The 17,845-nt window shown below is 43.7% G+C and overlaps 1 protein-coding gene across 1 annotated transcript; it reads left to right on the forward strand.

Annotated features, from left to right (window-relative positions):
• The first annotated feature begins 9,569 nt into the window (after positions 1 to 9,569).
• LOC109159857 lies at positions 9,570 to 12,747 on the forward strand. Its single transcript, XM_019307966.1, has 9 exons — positions 9,570 to 9,680; positions 9,861 to 10,131; positions 10,217 to 10,313; positions 10,391 to 10,518; positions 10,624 to 10,711; positions 10,811 to 10,943; positions 11,752 to 12,033; positions 12,241 to 12,477; positions 12,565 to 12,747. The coding sequence occupies exons 1-9, from the start codon at positions 9,570 to 9,572 to the stop codon at positions 12,745 to 12,747; spliced, it is 1,530 nt and encodes a 509-aa protein (XP_019163511.1).
• The last annotated feature ends 5,098 nt before the right edge of the window (positions 12,748 to 17,845 follow it).

Genomic DNA, 17,845 nt, shown 5'->3' on the forward strand with positions numbered 1-17,845 from the left:
CGAGACTCAGGCGCTCAAGGAAACGGTTGCTCGGATCTCGAGCGAGATTCATGAGTACACCATCTTCCGGACGGCTGACAGTCTGGAAGCAGCCCAGCTCCCGCCCCCGACCTACGAGCTAAGGGAGAAGTACCTGCCCGTGCCGATGGGCGTAACGGTCGCCAAGCCCTCGAGGCGAAGGAAGAAAGGTTTAACCCGAGCCGTTTATCCCGACCTGAACTCTATATTACGCTCGCACTAACTTGGGTTTTCTTCTTTGTTTGTTTGTAGCAATGGCCGAGTTCGGTGATGAGGATGCCCCCCATTCCCCCGCCCGCCAAGATCTCTCTTGGCGGCAAGAAGAAGGCGAAGACCAAGCCATCCGGGGAGAAGGAGATCCCCTCCGGCCGACCAGTGAGCGCCTCGACCGTGACGACGGGCGAGGGCTTCATCGTCGAGCCCTCCGACGTTCTGATCACTCGGGTGGAGGTCGCCCGGGGAAAGGAGAAGGTCCCCGAGCGGGGAGTGACCGAGGTAGGCGGCATGAAGCGCCGCCGTGATCAGCACAGCCCGAGCCCTTCGGTCGGGCGAGAAAGGGACTCCTCGTCCATACTGGCCCGGATCGGCAACGCCGCGCCGGTCAAGGAGGATCTGGGGACGATGACCCCGACCCAAGTGGCTGAACGGATCGGCCACGACCTGGCCGCGGTAAGCTCTTCTTAACCAACAGCTTTTTTGTTGAAGTGTTGCTGATCGGGCTAACCCCGAGTGTCTTTTATCTTCGCAGATTTCCCGGGCCGCTCAGCTCCTGCAAGGTCGGGCTATACTGGCCGAGGAAGCTGATCACCACAAGAAGACGGCCGCCCGTCGCTTGAAGGAGATCAAGGAGCTCCAAGCCGAACTGGAGAAAACCCAGAAGGCTTTGAAGAAGAGCGACGAGGACCGGGTTCTCGCCGAGAAGGTCGCCAGCCGGGCGGTAGGAGAGGCCAAGGAGCTAAAGGCCCAGCTCGAGAACCCGAGCGAGCTGGTGCGGGCAGCCTTCAAGGACAAGGAGCTGGGCACGGCCTTCCTAACAGCAGCCCGAGGAGACGAGGTCGGGAACGAGTTGATCGTCTCGTTCGGGAAATGGGCCTTTACGGCCGGGAAGCAGAAAATGCTTGAACGCACCCGCAAGCGGTTGGAGGAGGCCCTCGACGCCGATGATCTCCAACTGGTCTTGTCAGCCTTACCCCCGGACGTGGCAGATCCCGGTCCCTCACCCTTTACCCCGACCCCGAAAGCCAAGGCAACCGAGCCTGGGGCTTCGTCGGCGGCTGCCTCGAGCGGGAAAGAGGCGACCGCCAGTGCTCAAGAGGCGAAGAAGTAGATTTAGGCTTTTCGGGAGCCCGGTCAAGAGACCTTAGTTGGGAGCCCGGTCCCGAGTTGTACCGGGCATCTTTTTTATGAATGAAAAGTTACTTTTCCTTTCGTACTTTTCCTTACACCGCTCGTCTTCCCTTTCGTACTTTTCCTTTTAAATAACATAGAAATGTCGATCCTTAATGCTCGACCTTGCGGCCTTATGGCCCGGTCTTGCATAGCTCGACTTGTTCGAGACCCGATCCTATGGCCCAACGGCCCGATCGGAGCTTTGAGATTTCGACGTCAACTTGGCCATACGACCGGGTTTACCCGATCTCGAGGCCTTTGCCGAGAATGGTGAAGATGCATAAGCCCCTACGGTCGGAGTATAACCGAGCGACGGGCCCGTAAGTACTCGCCGTCAAATTGGCCAACCTGAGCGGGATTACCCGGTTCTTAGGCCTTGACGAAATTTTGAAAAATACGCAAGCCTCTTCGGTCAGGGTGTAACCGAGCGACGGGCCTGCAAACACTTCCTTCATCTCAGCCCCCACACGATTGTGCGCTCGAGGCACGAGTGGGTGCAGTCGTGGAAAGAAGTTGGACGGATCGGGGAATAATGCCGAGAGCTCCTGGCTTCCCCGATCGGTGGCGTGACTTGAGCGTCCGCCTATGTGGAGCGCGTTTTGACCGGTCGACAGACTTCGTCCGATCGATTGAATGTTGAACTGATCTGCTCATGACGAGGGTGAAAGAAAATAACCGATCGTGCCGCCGCATACAAACGGTCGAGCAATCACTGATCGTATATACATTAAATTTTCCCGCTCGCAGGCGGTTGAACTAATTTTACAACCATAAAATTTACATAGAAATGACGACCGGGACTAACTCGCAGGTCCAGCCCCCACTTCGTCTAAAAATACAAAAAATAGGCTAATGCCTAAAAAGAACGAGGTGCTCGGAATTCCAAGTCCCCTCTATTAGCCGACCCGTCGTTGTCTCTAGTCGGTATGTTCCCGGCCGGATGACAGCGTTGATGATGTACGGCCCTTCCCAGTTCTGAGCTAGCTTTCCCCCTTCTAAAGGTTGACTGGCCTCCCTTCGTCGTAAGACATAATCTCCGACTTGAAAATAACGAGGGTTGACCCGAACGTCCTTCGAGCTCTTGACGCGCTTCTGGTACTCGGCCATCCGCCGAGCGGCTAGCTCTCTTTTTTCTTCGACCGCATCGAGATCCACAGCCATGGCGTGTTCATTGTCCTCCGCGTTGTAGGTTCTCTCTCGATCGGTCGGGACCCAAGCCTCGATCGGGAGGCGGGCTTCAGCTCCGTAAACCAGGGCGAAAGGGGTCTCTAAAGTAGCTTCCCTCGGGGTCGTTCGATAAGTCCATAAGACATATGGCAACTCATCGGCCCAACTACGACCGGCCGAGTATAACTTCCTTTTCAGACCTTCCAAAATCGTCCGGTTAGCGTTTTCCACTTGACCGTTCCCCTGCGGGTAAGCCACCGACGACCGGACGTGAGTCGTCCCGATCGTGGCCAAGAAATTCTGAAAGTACTGGCTTACGAATTGGCGACCGTTATCGCTGATGAGATGTACGGGCACGCCAAAACGGGAAACGACATTGCGCCAAAGGAACCGAGCACACTGCTGAGATGTGATCGTGGCTAGGGGCTCGGCTTCTATCCACTTGGAGAAGTAATCAACGGCGACGATCACGAACCTTCTCCGACCGGACAGCTGAGGAAAGGGGCCCAAGATATCTACCCCCCACCTAGCGAAAGGAACTGCGGTCGTGACTGGCTGGTAGAAGGTTGCCGGTCGCCCAGGCATCCGGGCGTACAGCTGGCACGTCTCACATTCCCGAGCTAACTTTTCACAGTCTAGCTGGAGGGACGGCCAATAGTACCCGATCAGCATGATACGACGGGCCAGGGATTGACCTCCCTGATGTGAGGAGCAGATTCCCGAGTGCAGCTCCTTCATAACTAAGTCGGCCTCGAATGCGGTCAAGCAACGCATAAGGGGGCCTCCATACGATCGCCGATAGAGACGACCGCTCACGACTTGGAACCTCGGGGCTCTCAGCTTGGCTTTTCGAGCACGTTGCGGGTCGTCTGGGAGTCGACCGTGCTCGAGGTATTCCTTCAGATCGGTGATCCAACTATCTTCCACCGGTTGGATCGGATTGACCGGCAGGCGATGGATACTGTGTTTGGGGATCACCAAGATCCGAGCTATCTTCGACATGTGTTCCGGGGCATCTTGGGCCAATTTGGACAAGATATCCGCATCGGCGTTATCCAATCGGGGTATATGTCGGACGGTGTACCCCCGGAACTGTGCAAGCTTCTCCATGGCGAGGTCTCGGTATAGTTGTAGACGTTCTCCGTTAATCTCAAAATCTCCGAGGACTTGCCCGACCACGAGCGCAGAATCTGTTTGGGCTCGGATGTATTCAGCCCCCAAGTCCCGAGCGCATTGCAAGCCATTCACGAATGCTTCGTACTCGGCTTCGTTGTTGGTCGGGTGGAACTGGTACATGAGAGCAAAATAGACTTTGAATCCTTCTGGGCTCGTGACTACCACTCCTCCTCCTGCTCCTTTTTTGCTACTTGACCCGTCAGTAGCTAGCGACCACCACTCGGCCTCGGGATCCTCAACCTCGGGGGGTCGGGTATCCCGGGCGGTGCACTCGACCAAGAAATCTGCCAGAGCCTGACCTTTGATTGCTGGTCTCGGTCGGTATTCGATCGCGTACTGGGTCAGCATTAACGCCCACTTAACTAGGCGGCCCGATGATGAAGCGGTTCGGAGGACTGGTCCGATCGGCTGATCGGTCAAAACGCGGATCGCTCGACCTTGGAAATAGGGAGCTAACTTCTTCGCGGCTATATACAAGGCATAGACGACCTTCTCTAGCCGGGAGTACCGGAGCTCGGGACCATGTAGCGCGTGGCTTACATAGTACACCGGTCGCTGGACCCCTTCCGGATCGGTTCGGCACAATACTGCGCTTACTGCACGATCGGAGACGGCGAGGTACACGTCTAGCTCTTCTCCGAGCTCGGGCTTTGAGAGCACAATAGGTGACATGAGGTACTCCTTCAACTCATCAAAAGCTGCTCGGCACTCTTCGTCCCAGACGAACCCATTAACTTTTCGCAATACCTTGAAGAAAGGTAAAGCGCGCTCGGCTAACTTGGAGAGGAACCGGCTGAGGGCTGCCAACCGACCGGTCAATTGCTGGACCTCCCGAACGGTGGAGGGTGGTTGCATGTCCAGAATCGCTTTTACTTTGGCCGGGTTGGGCTCAATTCCTCTCTTGGTCATCATGTAGCCAAGGAACTTGCCGGTCTGAACCGCGAATGTGCACTTGGTCGGGTTCAGCCGCAACTGGTACTTCCTCATGATCTGGAAGCACTCCCGGAGGTCTCGAGTGTGGTCGGATCGGTCCCGACTCTTGACCAGCATATCATCAATATAAGCCTCCATCGTCCGGCCCAATAGATCGGCGAAGAGCATATTGACCATCCTCTGGTAGGTCGCTCCTGCATTTCGGAGGCCGAACGGCATCACTCGATAGCAATACAACCCGTCCGGGGTCACGAAGGCTGTTTTGCTCTCGTCTTCATGGTGCATCATGATCTGATGATACCCCTTGAAGGCATCCATGAAGCTCATCAACTCGGCCCCGGCCGTCTCGTCGACCATCTGGTGAATGCTCGGTAGTGGATACGGGTCGAGCGGACAGGCCTTGTTGAGGTCCGTGAAATCTATGCACATCCTCCAAGCTGGGGGCTTTGGAACAAGAACGATATTGGCCACCCACTCGGGGTAAATGACCGGACGGATGTGCTCGATCGCCGCCATTTTCTTGACCTCTTCTCTGACAAACTCGCGGCGATCGGAAGATAAGTGTCGTGTCCTCTGCACGACCGGCTTGGCTGCGGGATCGACGGCTAGCTTATGGAAAATGACCGATCGATCGATCCCGGGCATGTCCTCGGGTCCCCATGCAAAAATATCAGCATACTCCCGGAGTATGCCCAGAACCTCTGCTCGGAGCCCAGGGGTGAGGGCCCGGCCAATTTTAATCTTCCTATCCGGGCGGTCCTCGGATAGGGGAACTTCTTCTATCTCTTCGGAAGGTTCGGGTTGCTCTTTCCGTTCTTTAGCCTCCTCTTTGGCTATAGTGTTCACCCGGGAAGACGGACCGGAATCGCGTCTGTTGACCGCTCGGGTGTAGCACTTCCGGGCGGACTGGACATCGCCACGGACCACACCGACCCCATTGGGGGTGGGGAATTTCATGCACAGGTGGGGCATAGAAATTATCCCACCGATCTTCATAATGGCGGGTCGGCCCAAGATTATGTTGTGGACACAATGGAGGTTGACCACAACAAACTCCAGCTCCGTCTTGATCGACTTTGGAGGCGTGCCGATCTCTACGGGGAGCGTTATCTTTCCCTCAGGGTAGATTAAGGCCCCGGTAAATCCCGATAGTGGTACACCGACCGGAGTCAGCTCCTTCCTGTCAAGGCCCAGCTTCTCGAAGACGTCCAAGTAAAGGACGTTCACACTACTGCCCGTGTCCACCATAACCCTTTGGACATCCGTCCCCTTGACATCGATCGTGACCACCAGCGCCTCCATGCCGTGGTCGCTGCTGCTAGGTTGGTCCTCAAGGGTGAAGGTTATGGGCTCCATCCTCTGTCTTTTCCCGGTCTCCCGAGAATCTACGATCGCGACCGGGCAGTTCGTCCTCGATCGAGATGCATCTTCTAGCCCGCCAAATATGACATGGATGGTGGGCTTGCCGGATGGTCGGCTGCCAGATGGGGGGTCAAGGTCCCGTCGGTCATCGTGACGATCGTCCCTTCGATCGTCTCTTCGGTCCTGACCCGACCGATCAGAGCGGTGGTGAGATCGCCTGTGATCCCTCCGATCGGTATTTCTCTTGCTATCCTCTCTCTTCCCTACGCACTTGTCCAATTTTCCCAAATTGAGCAAATCTTCCAGCAATTGGCGCAAGTGGGTACACTCCTCGGTGTCATGCCCGGCGCATCGATGGTAAGCACAATGCTTACTCTTATCAGGGCCGTCTCGATCGGGATGGGGGAGTTTGATGAGATTGCAGGACTGGGCGTACTGCATGGCCTCCGCGGCGTATCGGTTTAAGGCCGTAAACTCGCCGTGCCTGGTGCGGGGTCGGGGATTGTCATCTCCCGATCGGTGTTCCGCCCGGCCGGCCGGTTTACGGGACGAGGAGCCGACCTCCTGCAAGCGCTTGACGGCGTTCGCCTCGCCGGCGTTAGCATAATCAGTGACCCTTCGGAGGGCCTCCTCATATGTGGTCGGGGGGTGAAGGATAAAATCCTGATACAGATACCCCGCCCGGAGGGAAATGTGAAGCATGTGAGTGGCGGTCGCATCATCCATGGGCTCGACCTCTCCGACCGCTGCTTTCCACTTGATGAGGAAGTCGGTCAAGCTTTCCCCTTCGAGCTGCCTGGCCTTTTCGAGGTACATATAGGACTTCCTCACCACTTTGGAAGTAATGAACTTCCGTACAAACTTGATCGCCAGGGTCTCAAATTTGTCGATTGACCCCGGCTGCAGGGTTCGGAACCATTCTGCCGCCCGACCGTTAAGCGTTGAGTAGAAGGCCCTGCACATCACGGCGTCTGAAGCGCCCTTCAGCATCATATTGCTGAAAAAATCATTCACGTGAGCCTCCGGGTCTGTCCGACCGTCGTAACTCTTCTCTCCCGAGACCTTTAAGTCGAGCGGGTAAGGCTGAGCCATTACCGCTGCTGTGAAAGGCGTCTGGTGGAGGGTCGATCGGTCGGTCGGGGGTGCTGTAGGATATGCACTCCTGAGCTGCGCAACTTCCGCCTGGAGGTTGTAAAGCAATCCTCGGGTTTCGTTGAGCTCGGCGTTCTGGGCGGCTTGGGCTGTATCCCGAGCGCGTCGCCGTCGGTGAGATCTCGACCCGCTGTGCCCAGACGAAGCCTCCTGGCTGGCTTCCTGCATCTGCGCGTCTTCTAACCGGCGATCTGGATCTTGGGGTCCCAGTCTCTGCCGCATTTCCGGTCGAAGACGGTCAAAAGCTACCGCTCGGGCAACTTCCTCAGGATCCTCCGCTCGGGCAGGAGCTTCCCCTTCTTGCTGGGCCTGCGACGCCTCCATCGCAACAGCACCCCCCGACCCCAACCGCGAACGAGCCGAGCGTCGAGCCCGGGAAGTGGGCTGATGCTGCGGCTCTACCTGAGCGGCCGGGTATACTGGAGGGGCGGCGGCTGGAGCCGTGTACGCAGGTGTGTACGGCGCGTAACCGACCGGTGATGTGTAATATACCGGTTGGCCTGGCCAATACCCGTATGGTTGGGGTGGGACCGGGTATGGATACTGACCGGGATAGACCATCTGAGGCATCGGTTGCTGATATTGCTGACCGGGCTGCTGGTACCCCGGTTGGATGTACTGCACCGGCTATTGGGCAGCCGGGTATGCATTCGGTGGATGCGGTGGCGAGAGGTTGAGGTTGAGGTCGACCGTTTGACCTTGCTGTTGGGTAGCATGGTGGTCGGATGAGCTCGCCGCATCCGCCTGGTCGTCAGCAAAGTTGTTGCGTGCCCACGGATACATGATTGGTGAAGAGACCGGGTGCTCGTCCAGACGTTGGCTTGTTGCACGGGTCCCCACAGACGGCGCCAAAATGATACTGCTAATTCTACGTAAGCAATATAAATAACACAAGACCAAGTAAAGCAAGTAAGTCTTTATTGATCAAGGTAGAGTTCCTAAGTACAATCTACTTGGTTGCTCTGAGTACCGACTGACTGCGGTCGGGAGTCTCTAATAACAACCTATCGATCGTCCAAAAGTCCCCTACACTGTAGCTACTGTGGGCATTTATAGCCGCTGTGCCGGAGACAAGATCCCCGCTGCTCGGCATGTCTTCCACGTAGCCACCACGTGCCATCCTCCTGGATGCCCTGCCTGTCGATGTAAAGAGCCGCCACGTGTCTTTAGTCAGCTCTCTCGCCGAAGGACTACCGCTCGGGGTTGACACCATCGCTCGGGCACCTCCCGGCCATTCCCGACCGGGGTCTTCATGGAAAAAGCCCGACCTGCCACCTGCAAAGATCATAAGAGAGAGACAGGCTACTCGGTCGTGGTGGAGCTTATGTCGGTCGGGATATTCCCTACCAAATACATTTGGTACATTCAAAATAGTATGAATATAAAAGCTAAATATTTAAAATAACTTATTATACTAAAAGAAATTTTTTAAACGTCGTCTAGATGATTAAGTTAACTAATTAATTAAAACAATAAACCAACGAAAGTTTATCTTGCCTCTATGGCTCTATCTTTCCAATCTATGAAACATATGAATAATGAATTGGTAAAGAGCAAATTTAAGTATGTCTCATGTAACATCTTGCCATGATTGGTGCAAGATTGGTTATGGCCTTAATAGCCATTAAAGAGTGCTAATGGTAACAGTTGTAACGGTTACCGTTACAACTGTTACAAAGCCTATATTGATGGTTAGATAGGCTATATAAGTGAGATCCTCCCACTACTCAAGTACGGTCAATATACTGACAAAATATACACCATCCTATTATACTTGAGACAAGTGGGAGTCACTCTGCCCAAATCACTGCAGAAATTCAACTAAGACATTATACAACAACACAAGGCAAAACAAGCAAACAACTATGGTTGGAGGTTAGTCCTTATTATCACATATCTCTATCTATATTAAAGCAAAACAAAGGGATCAAAAAAATCCCGCCCAAATGAAACGGCAACGTTTTGACAAAGGCGGATAATTTATTGTTAAAGTTTCGAAAAACCAAAGGTCCCCTATTGAGTATAATAACTACAGTTTATATAAAACCTATTTTTTTAAATACATTTACGGCTGATCACTCTCCCATCCAATTGGATTGGAGAATGTATTTAATCCATACATAATCTCTAGGAATTTATTATGGGATATATGGGAGATTGAGCCCACGAACCCATGCATATTCTCTAGGTATTTACTAGCTGTTTATTTCGAAGGAAATATAACGAAAGGTCATCAGACCTTATATATACATCACATACTCCATATACAAAGCTACTCAACTCAATACATTCGAAATTTCCATAGATAGAGATACTCTCTGATTCTTCTTCCCTTCTACAAAATGTTTGTACTTGCGAGCCAAATATCTCCAATGAATACCAGGCAGGCTCTTAGGCTAAGGGTGGTCCGAGCATATCAGATTCATGAGAGGAATGATCCATCGAAGATTAGATCAAAAGAAATTGTTTTCCATGATGAAGAGGTAAGGAACATTTAACATTAGATAGAGATAAGCAGTCCAGATTATCTATAATAGTTTTTTAAATAGCCTTACATACAGTCTTTTTACATTTACAGTGATGCATATGTTAATCTATGTTATCTATACACCTAGATTAGATATATATTTACAGTCCTATTTTTGTTATTTACAAACACACAGGGTTCCTTCTTGCATGCTCATGTACCCAAGGAGTATGTTGAAAAGTATCTTGACTGTTTTTCAGAAGGTTCAGTGTATGCTATAAAAAATTTTTGTGTGATCACAAACTTTTACTCATACAAAACCAGCCCACAGAAGTACATGATAAAATTTAACTATCAGACTATGGTTAAGGATTTAAAGCATGTGAAGTTTCCTATGAAAATGTATCGGCTGAAGACCTTTAAAGAGATCAAGTCTATTGAAGGCCTTGATGAGAAACACCTATTTGGTAATCTGTTATCTCATTCATTCTATCCTTTCCAAATAATTAATAATTTTACTATTATTATATCATCTAATCCATTGTTTTGTAGATGTTATTGGTCGAGTTATTGAAATACACTGCCCAGAGGAAAAATTAATTAATGGGAAGAACTCCAGGCTGATTGACTTCACTCTTGAAGACCCCGAGTAATACTGAAAATCACTCCCTTTCTATCATTTGTTATTAATGCTGTTTTTCTAATATATTATCAATAAATTTGTAGTGGAATACAACTAATGTGTACTTTGTGGGATGAACACGTAAGCAAGATTGAGGCATTCTACAATTCTACTTCACAAGAACCATTGTTGGTCTTGGTACAGTTCTGTAGGGCAAGGGTGTGTTTAAAAAGTAAGTACTTACTTCTGTAACTATCTTATATTATCAATTACATCTTAAAAAGTCTTCTTAAAACATCTTTATAGCGTAATGTGTATTAATACTATTTTCTAAAAGGTGGTGATGTCAAGATTTGTAGCTCCTATGATGTAACACAGCTGCTTTTCAACCAAGAATCTCTCCCCTTTGAGGAGTTCAGGAAGAGGTTAGTCAATTAACATTATTTCACTACTATCAGTTACATTTATAGTCCATTCTTATCTGTAATTCTTATTTTATGTTCTGTATTACCTATATTTTACAGGACGAGTCATGAACAGACACCAATGCGCAATATTATATCGCAATCAAGTTTTAAGGAATGTAGCTCATATTCAGTTGCACTATCTGGTGATATGGAAGTGCGTACTATCAGTGAGATCTACAGAGACAAGGAGGTAGTATTTACATAAATTTAAACTTACATCAATGCTTGCATCTTCACATTTGGAAAAACTGTCCTTTCTGAATGTCATTGCTGAACTACTCGGTATACTGGGAACTACAATCTGTAGTCTTTTGCCTGCATTTCATATTTTGGATCAGATAAAGCAAAACAAATTGTGGAATGTGATAAAGTTTTATAGAGCCTAACATTGATTACTTATATAATTTAATAATTTGGTACCACTATTTGTTGTGGCAGTCCTGTTTTTTGGGTTTTGCAAGCATATACTCTCTGATGAACCCAAACCTGCAAAATCAAAAGTGATATTTGTTAGTTTTTGGATTAGATAAAGCAAAACAAGTTGTGGAATGTGATAAAGTCTTATAGAGCCTAATAACATTGTTTACTTATCTAATGTCAGAATTTTAGACCACCATCTGTTGTGGCAGTTCTGTGTTTTGTTTCTTGCTAGCATATACTCTCTAATGAACCCAAACCTGCAAAATCAGAAGTGATATTTGTTAGTTTTTGGATCAGATAAAGCAAAACAAATTGTGGAATGTGATAAAGTCTTATAGAGCCTAATAACATTGGTTACTTATCTAATATAAGAATTTTAGACCACCATCTGTTGTGGCAGTTCTGTGTTTTGTTTTTTGCAAGCATATACTCTCTAATAAACCCAAACCTGCAAAATCAGAACTGATATTTGTTAGTTATATAACGTAATGATGATTAATAATTACTGTTAGCTAAAGATTTCCAGAATTATACATTATATTATAGTTGCATCTCTAATTGTATAAAGTTCACTGCAGTTTGGAGATTTCTGGGTTGCAGCTAGGATTGTGTTCATTGATGATCCAGAGTGGTACTATGCTTCATGTCGAACCAAGGGTTGCAACAAAAAGCTTAAGCTAAAAGGGAAATGGCTGTGGTGTAGTACATGTGACAGAAATTGGGGTGATGGGACACTGAGGTACAGAGTTAAGGTTAGAGTTGTGGACTTGGATGGCAATGCGCCTTTTCTTCTATGGGACAGGGAGTGCCTCGATCTAATTGGAATTCGTGCAGATGATTTGAAGGATACCGATACAAAGGTACTAATATAATTTCAACATGTCCTATACTATTAGCTTAGTACTACTAACTTTGTCATCTCATGAAATACATATATATAATTATCCAAATGAAGCATCTACCTAAGTATTCATTTAATTCTCTTTGGACCACCTATATGAAAAACATTAATATAGTATAGCTTTCATAAGTACTGAATCTCTTTTAACTAATTGAGTTATCTGCAGGGAAGAAAGGGTCTACCTAAGGAGCTTGAAACTCTAATCGACTTGAATCTGTTATTTCGAATTGCTGTGCGTAAGGAACAGTTCCAAAACTATCTCAATGCTTTCCCTGTTATGAGAATCATCACTGATGAAAAGATTGTTGAGAAGCACGCACCAGAGCTAATCCAAGTTAGGGACAGGGACCTCTCATCAAAGTTGGAGTTGGAGCTTACGGATGAGGACCTATGGGATATAGAGGTATACTGCTGATCCAGAATCATGTTATAAGAATTACTTTATAAACTAAGTATTTTACATTTACATGTTCACCATTTCTATGTGTAGGATATCGACCCAGCAAATGAAGCTGAAAGCCCTCTCCAAGTTGTTGCACAGAGACTGAACGAAGATAACAGTATTGAGAATGGAACCGTGAAGAGATCGCTAATTGATGAGTTTTCAAGCACACAAAGTTCGAAGAAAAGCAAGGACAGTGTTGTGAAGATTGAGAAAGAAACAGATTTGTAATGAATTAAATGTCTGACAATGTGCTCTTTTGGTTTTTTGATTTTGTTTTGAATGATGGTTTTTGTTGACAGTATTGTGTTTTGGGAACATCAGCTGGACTGAACTTTTTTGCATAATGTATGGTTTTGTTGGTTTAGTACCAAACATGAGAAACCCTCTAGATTTGTTGTATTCCTATTACCGATTTTTTTTGGCAGGAATTGATGGCAAAACAATAGAAAGATTGCAGAGATCATGGTAAAAGAATTCAAAGGCTTGCAGACATGGTGGGAAAATGTCAATCAGTTGGCAGGCATATTCCTAAAGACCAGACTGATGGCACACAAATCAAGAAGTAGCTGAAATCAGCATTCTCGAGGACCATCCAATGGTTTATGTTAGCATGTAATACAGCTGACACTTTCTAATTATGTAATATTAAGGAACATTAGTGTAGGATACTCATTATGAACCTACAAGTTTAATTTTTTAAAATTTTTTGTGCTCTCAGTTTTAATGATTAAATAAGTCTACTTTTTGTTGTAATGACTATTTGTAAAACTTATAAATATTGATTTTCCCTAAGTCTATACTTTGTTAATTATTTCACTTCTACAGTTGCATACACTCACATATCTGCAAGTTGTCATCCAAAAAAATGTAACTAAATTAATAAAAACTGAATATTCAAATTAGTAGATCATCTAAGGCAGCCAAAGTTAAAGCAATGTAGAACAAGCTATTTGGTCTCTCAACAAGCTATTTGCTCTCTCAACAAGCTATTACTATATTCGTATGAGGATTAAAGCAATGTAGAACCACGTTATTTCATCTCTCAACAATTTGGCAAACTGTCTAAATTAACATGCATTCAATTATTTAGAAGAGGAATGTGTGATAAAAGCAAAAAAAAAAGTTCTATCACTTAATCAGATTACCGGACAATTAATAGTAAAAAAAAGAACAAAGGGACACGTGTATATAAAAAATAGTCTTATCACTACACAATATCAACACTAGATTAATTAAAATATATAAATCATTAGTTTTCAATGAAGTACAGTAACAGCTATCAGTGACATAAAGCTATTGTTGGAAACTAAAGTAAAAATGTGTTTCCCAGCACTCATAATTGAGGACTAAGGGACTTACCAGTTGTTGACAACAATGTACAGATGATTATCTCCTCAATGACCTTTTTATACAATGTAGATTATGTTGCATCTTACCTGCAGTTGAATCAACAACCGTTAAAGCTAAAAAACGACTTTCAGCAAATTAATTAGGATCTTACAGCTTATTAGGGACTTACCAATTGTTGACAACAATTTTGGTTAAAAGCAAGCGTCCTTAAGTAATGTTAGTTGAAGACCTTTTGATCTGTAGTTTACCTGCATTTGGGGGATTTTGAATTAACTGAATAACTGCCTTAAAGTTATTCTTAGTTACGAACAATGTAAGGAAATTATTATGCTTGACTAACATTTGAATGCGTGACCAGATTGAGCCATACAAGGGTATTAAAACTTATCTTTTAATAGTCCGAAGCAACTGTATATACAATATTCTGTACTCCAACTTTGTATCTATGAACCATCCACAAATTAATGGACATAAATACAATGTACGTGTACCAGCTTACCTGCAAGTGGAGGATTACAATTAAACAAATTAATTCATCATTAACATTAGATAGTTTAACAACACTCAAACAATATCAGCAAGTAATGTGTATCTTTATTGTAAAGCACATTAGATGGACCACAAACTTATCTTTAGGCTCCTCGAAGCATGTCTAAATACAACAGTCGCAAACAAAGATCATTATCAAATAAATCCTATCACAACCATCAGTATTTGTGGGCTTGAACCGACTACTGCCTACCTGCAAAATGACATAAAGTTTATTAGTTTATGTTAACTAAATAAGAAACCTATTTACATTCCAATAAAAATTGACAATTCCAGTTTAGTATGAATGCAATTACTAATAATATTCATCTACCTATGTTAATGGACTTCCCTGTGCATTAAGTAGCACAACTAAACCTTTCAGTATTCCAAAAGCCATTATAATGGCCAATTTCCAATGTTGTCTCCAAATATTAATTGAGTAGTTCTTTTCAACTATATAATCAACACATAGAGTTTAAACAGCTGTTTTAAACACCACCTAAACAATTCCTTATTCTAATCAATACATCTCCCTAAGAATACATGAGGAAACTTACATCTACAACCACCATTGGGTCGAAGAGGAAGCATCCCAGCAACAACCAAGGTAAATCTTAGTACACTTCTATCTTTATTATAGCTATCTGTCTTCCTATATAGATAGAGATTATAAGAAATAGTTCGGCACACTGTAAAAAAATAATTAAAAAAATATACTTATTAACCAACGAATTCTAGCTTCTCCGATGCAAATTAAAAATCATCCTAAAAATTCAACGGTTAGCAAAATTCATATGCATGTGTTGTATAATCGGATTACTTCTACATATTTAATAAGTAAACGCTATCAATAGCCCTATTTATATATACATCTGAACAGCGTAGAATAATTAGGTTAGTAATACATACCCAGTTTTGTTGTTATTTTCCAAATCGAATAGCTGAACCACCGAATCGGAAAAATGGTCACCGACCTTAATCGCACACATTTATGACCAAAAATGTCCGATCTGTATGTACCCATGAACTCCGGAGACTATAGTGTTCACCGGAGCGAACCGTGCGTTGATAGTCCAGATCAAACCTCCCATTTGTGGCTGTGACCGTACTATGAACACTCAGACGTCGAGTATGCCGAGAGCTATTTGTCAGTCGATGCTCCACACAAACATCATCTTCATTGTCAATCCATAGTACAGAGTACACGAGACTCACCAATCGAACCCTAAACCCTTACTCAGCTCTATTTTTAGAGAGACAAACCAGGTGGATTGCCGGCGAAATGAGCTCACAATGAGCGTTCAAGGGATTAGGAAAGCGACATCATTGAGACCATTCTCACTGTCATTTCCATTTTATTTATTATTATTATTATTATTATTATTATTAATATTAATATTAGTATTATTATTGAATTATTTATGTTATTAATAATTTTATTAGTCTAAAAGTTTCTGATTATTTCTATTTTTATTATGATTGTGATTATTAATATTCTGATTATTATTGTTCTTATAAATAATTGTTAGCCAAATATTAGTCTGAATCATTAATGTGATTATTATAATAACAAAATATTGGTTGTAATTATAATATTTAGTATTATTTTAAAATTTAATATTTAAAGGTTATTAGTAATAAAAACAATAAAACGGTTACGAAGATTAATATCATTTTCCTTATTTCTAAAAAACGGGACATTGCTATATAAAAACACCTATGGTTAAAAGATATATCATTATATAATATTATTATCATGACATATTATGAAAAAAATAATGTGATAATATAGTTAAATATAAAATTTGAAATATTGGATTAAAACTATCGGTATTATTATACAATACAATAGTGACATCAATTACGAACTATCATTGGATAATTACAGTATAATTTGTTATTATTGTCAAAAATTGTTCCAACGAATGATGTATGATATGTGATAGACATATGTGTTTACGTTGCAGCGAATGAGAATAGTAATATCACTGATGCAGCCTACGTGTCGCCAATTGAATCCAGCCGGAGTGCAGTCAATAGTAAACTGCTTATTGGTGTTTTCCAAAGTTCGCTAAGTACGCCATTAAGTATTGTGACAAATGGTAAGTTTGGCCTAGAACACAGTTGTATATCATGAAGTTTTCAATAATTTGTAGTTTTCTAATGTATTATTTTTATATTACCATCACCTTTATACTATTTCTACCATTTTGAGATGGTTTTTGTTGATCTCCCAAATATAATGAATGATTATATATACCAAATTCTTACTGTATTGCTTCAACCAATTTTTAACATAACATAAACATAATTAATGTTTATGTAATTTACATCCCGTGCATCGCACGGGTCAAACACTAGTAAATGTATATGTGCCTATTAATTCTTTCATCTCAATCAACTAGATTTTGTTTTAATTAAAAAAAAAAAGAGGGGGGAGGGCAGGGGATTCAACACAATAAACGATGTGATCCAATTGTGCTTTAAAAAAAATAATTTTACAATGAATCTACTTAGTATTCTTTTTTCATATGATTTACAACTTACAAAGTACGTTTTAATATATCATAATATCTGCTCTTTTTATTTTCTCTTTTTTGATTTTTTTTTTTGAATGCTACTGGCCCTATTACATTGTAGTATCTGTTCATATACTTTCTCAACCTACTGAAACACAAAGAGCCAATAACGCCTCCACTGAGGCTCGAACTCACAACCTTCTCTTTTTTGATTTAATTATTTTGTTTTTACTCTTTAAACAAATAAATAATTTTTAACCCAAGCTATATATTTTTTTTAAAGAACAAAACAAAGTTGATTAAAAATAATCACAAACACAATTAATGACATAATAATCAAATGATAATGGAAGGACATAAAATTTACTCATTTTATGTTTATAATTTATTTTGTCTTTTATCTTTTAACAAATAAAAAAATTAATTTGTTCTCTTTTTTTTCCCCTCCAAGTGGTGACTAATTTTATTTATTTTTTATTAAAATTGACTTCATTCTATTTTTAAAATCCTATATATTTTAATTATAAATTTATTGGATATAAACAACTTCAAACTTTTTCCGATAATCTATTTTCATCTATTATATGGAGTAATTTTTTTAGACAAGTTCTACTTTGTATTTTTTATTATTATTATTATTATTATTATTTATTATTTTTTTTTTTGGAAACAGAGGGGGGAACCCCAAAAAAACAAAAAACAAAAAAAACAAAAAAAAAACAAAAAAAACAAAAAAAAAACAAAAAAAAAAAAAAAAAAACAAAGCAGCAGTTAAATGTCAACAGCCGAATTGTTCATATCTCTTGCGCATTTGATACCTAAGCCTCCAGCTTCAACAGATGAGGTGATGGTGTCCCATTTCACTAAATGAAGATGACTGCCATTCTGCCCCCCATTCCAAATGAAATGCCTAATTTTCCTTTCAA

This window comes from Ipomoea nil, unplaced genomic scaffold (genome assembly GCF_001879475.1).
Source record: "Ipomoea nil cultivar Tokyo-kokei standard unplaced genomic scaffold, Asagao_1.1 scaffold2845, whole genome shotgun sequence".
Lineage (NCBI taxonomy): Eukaryota > Viridiplantae > Streptophyta > Magnoliopsida > Solanales > Convolvulaceae > Ipomoea > Ipomoea nil.

What these genes read in the sequence shown, in the direction of transcription:
- LOC109159857 (XM_019307966.1), top strand. Translation starts at nt 9,570, where the DNA reads ATGAATACCAGGCAGGCTCTTAGGCTAAGGGTGGTCCGAGCATATCAG. An exon ending in AGATCTACAGAGACAAGGAG is followed by an intron (nt 10,944 to 11,751) that starts GTAGTATTTACA and finishes AGTTCACTGCAG; the next exon opens with TTTGGAGATTTCTGGGTTGC. An exon ending in TGAAGGATACCGATACAAAG is followed by an intron (nt 12,034 to 12,240) that starts GTACTAATATAA and finishes AGTTATCTGCAG; the next exon opens with GGAAGAAAGGGTCTACCTAA.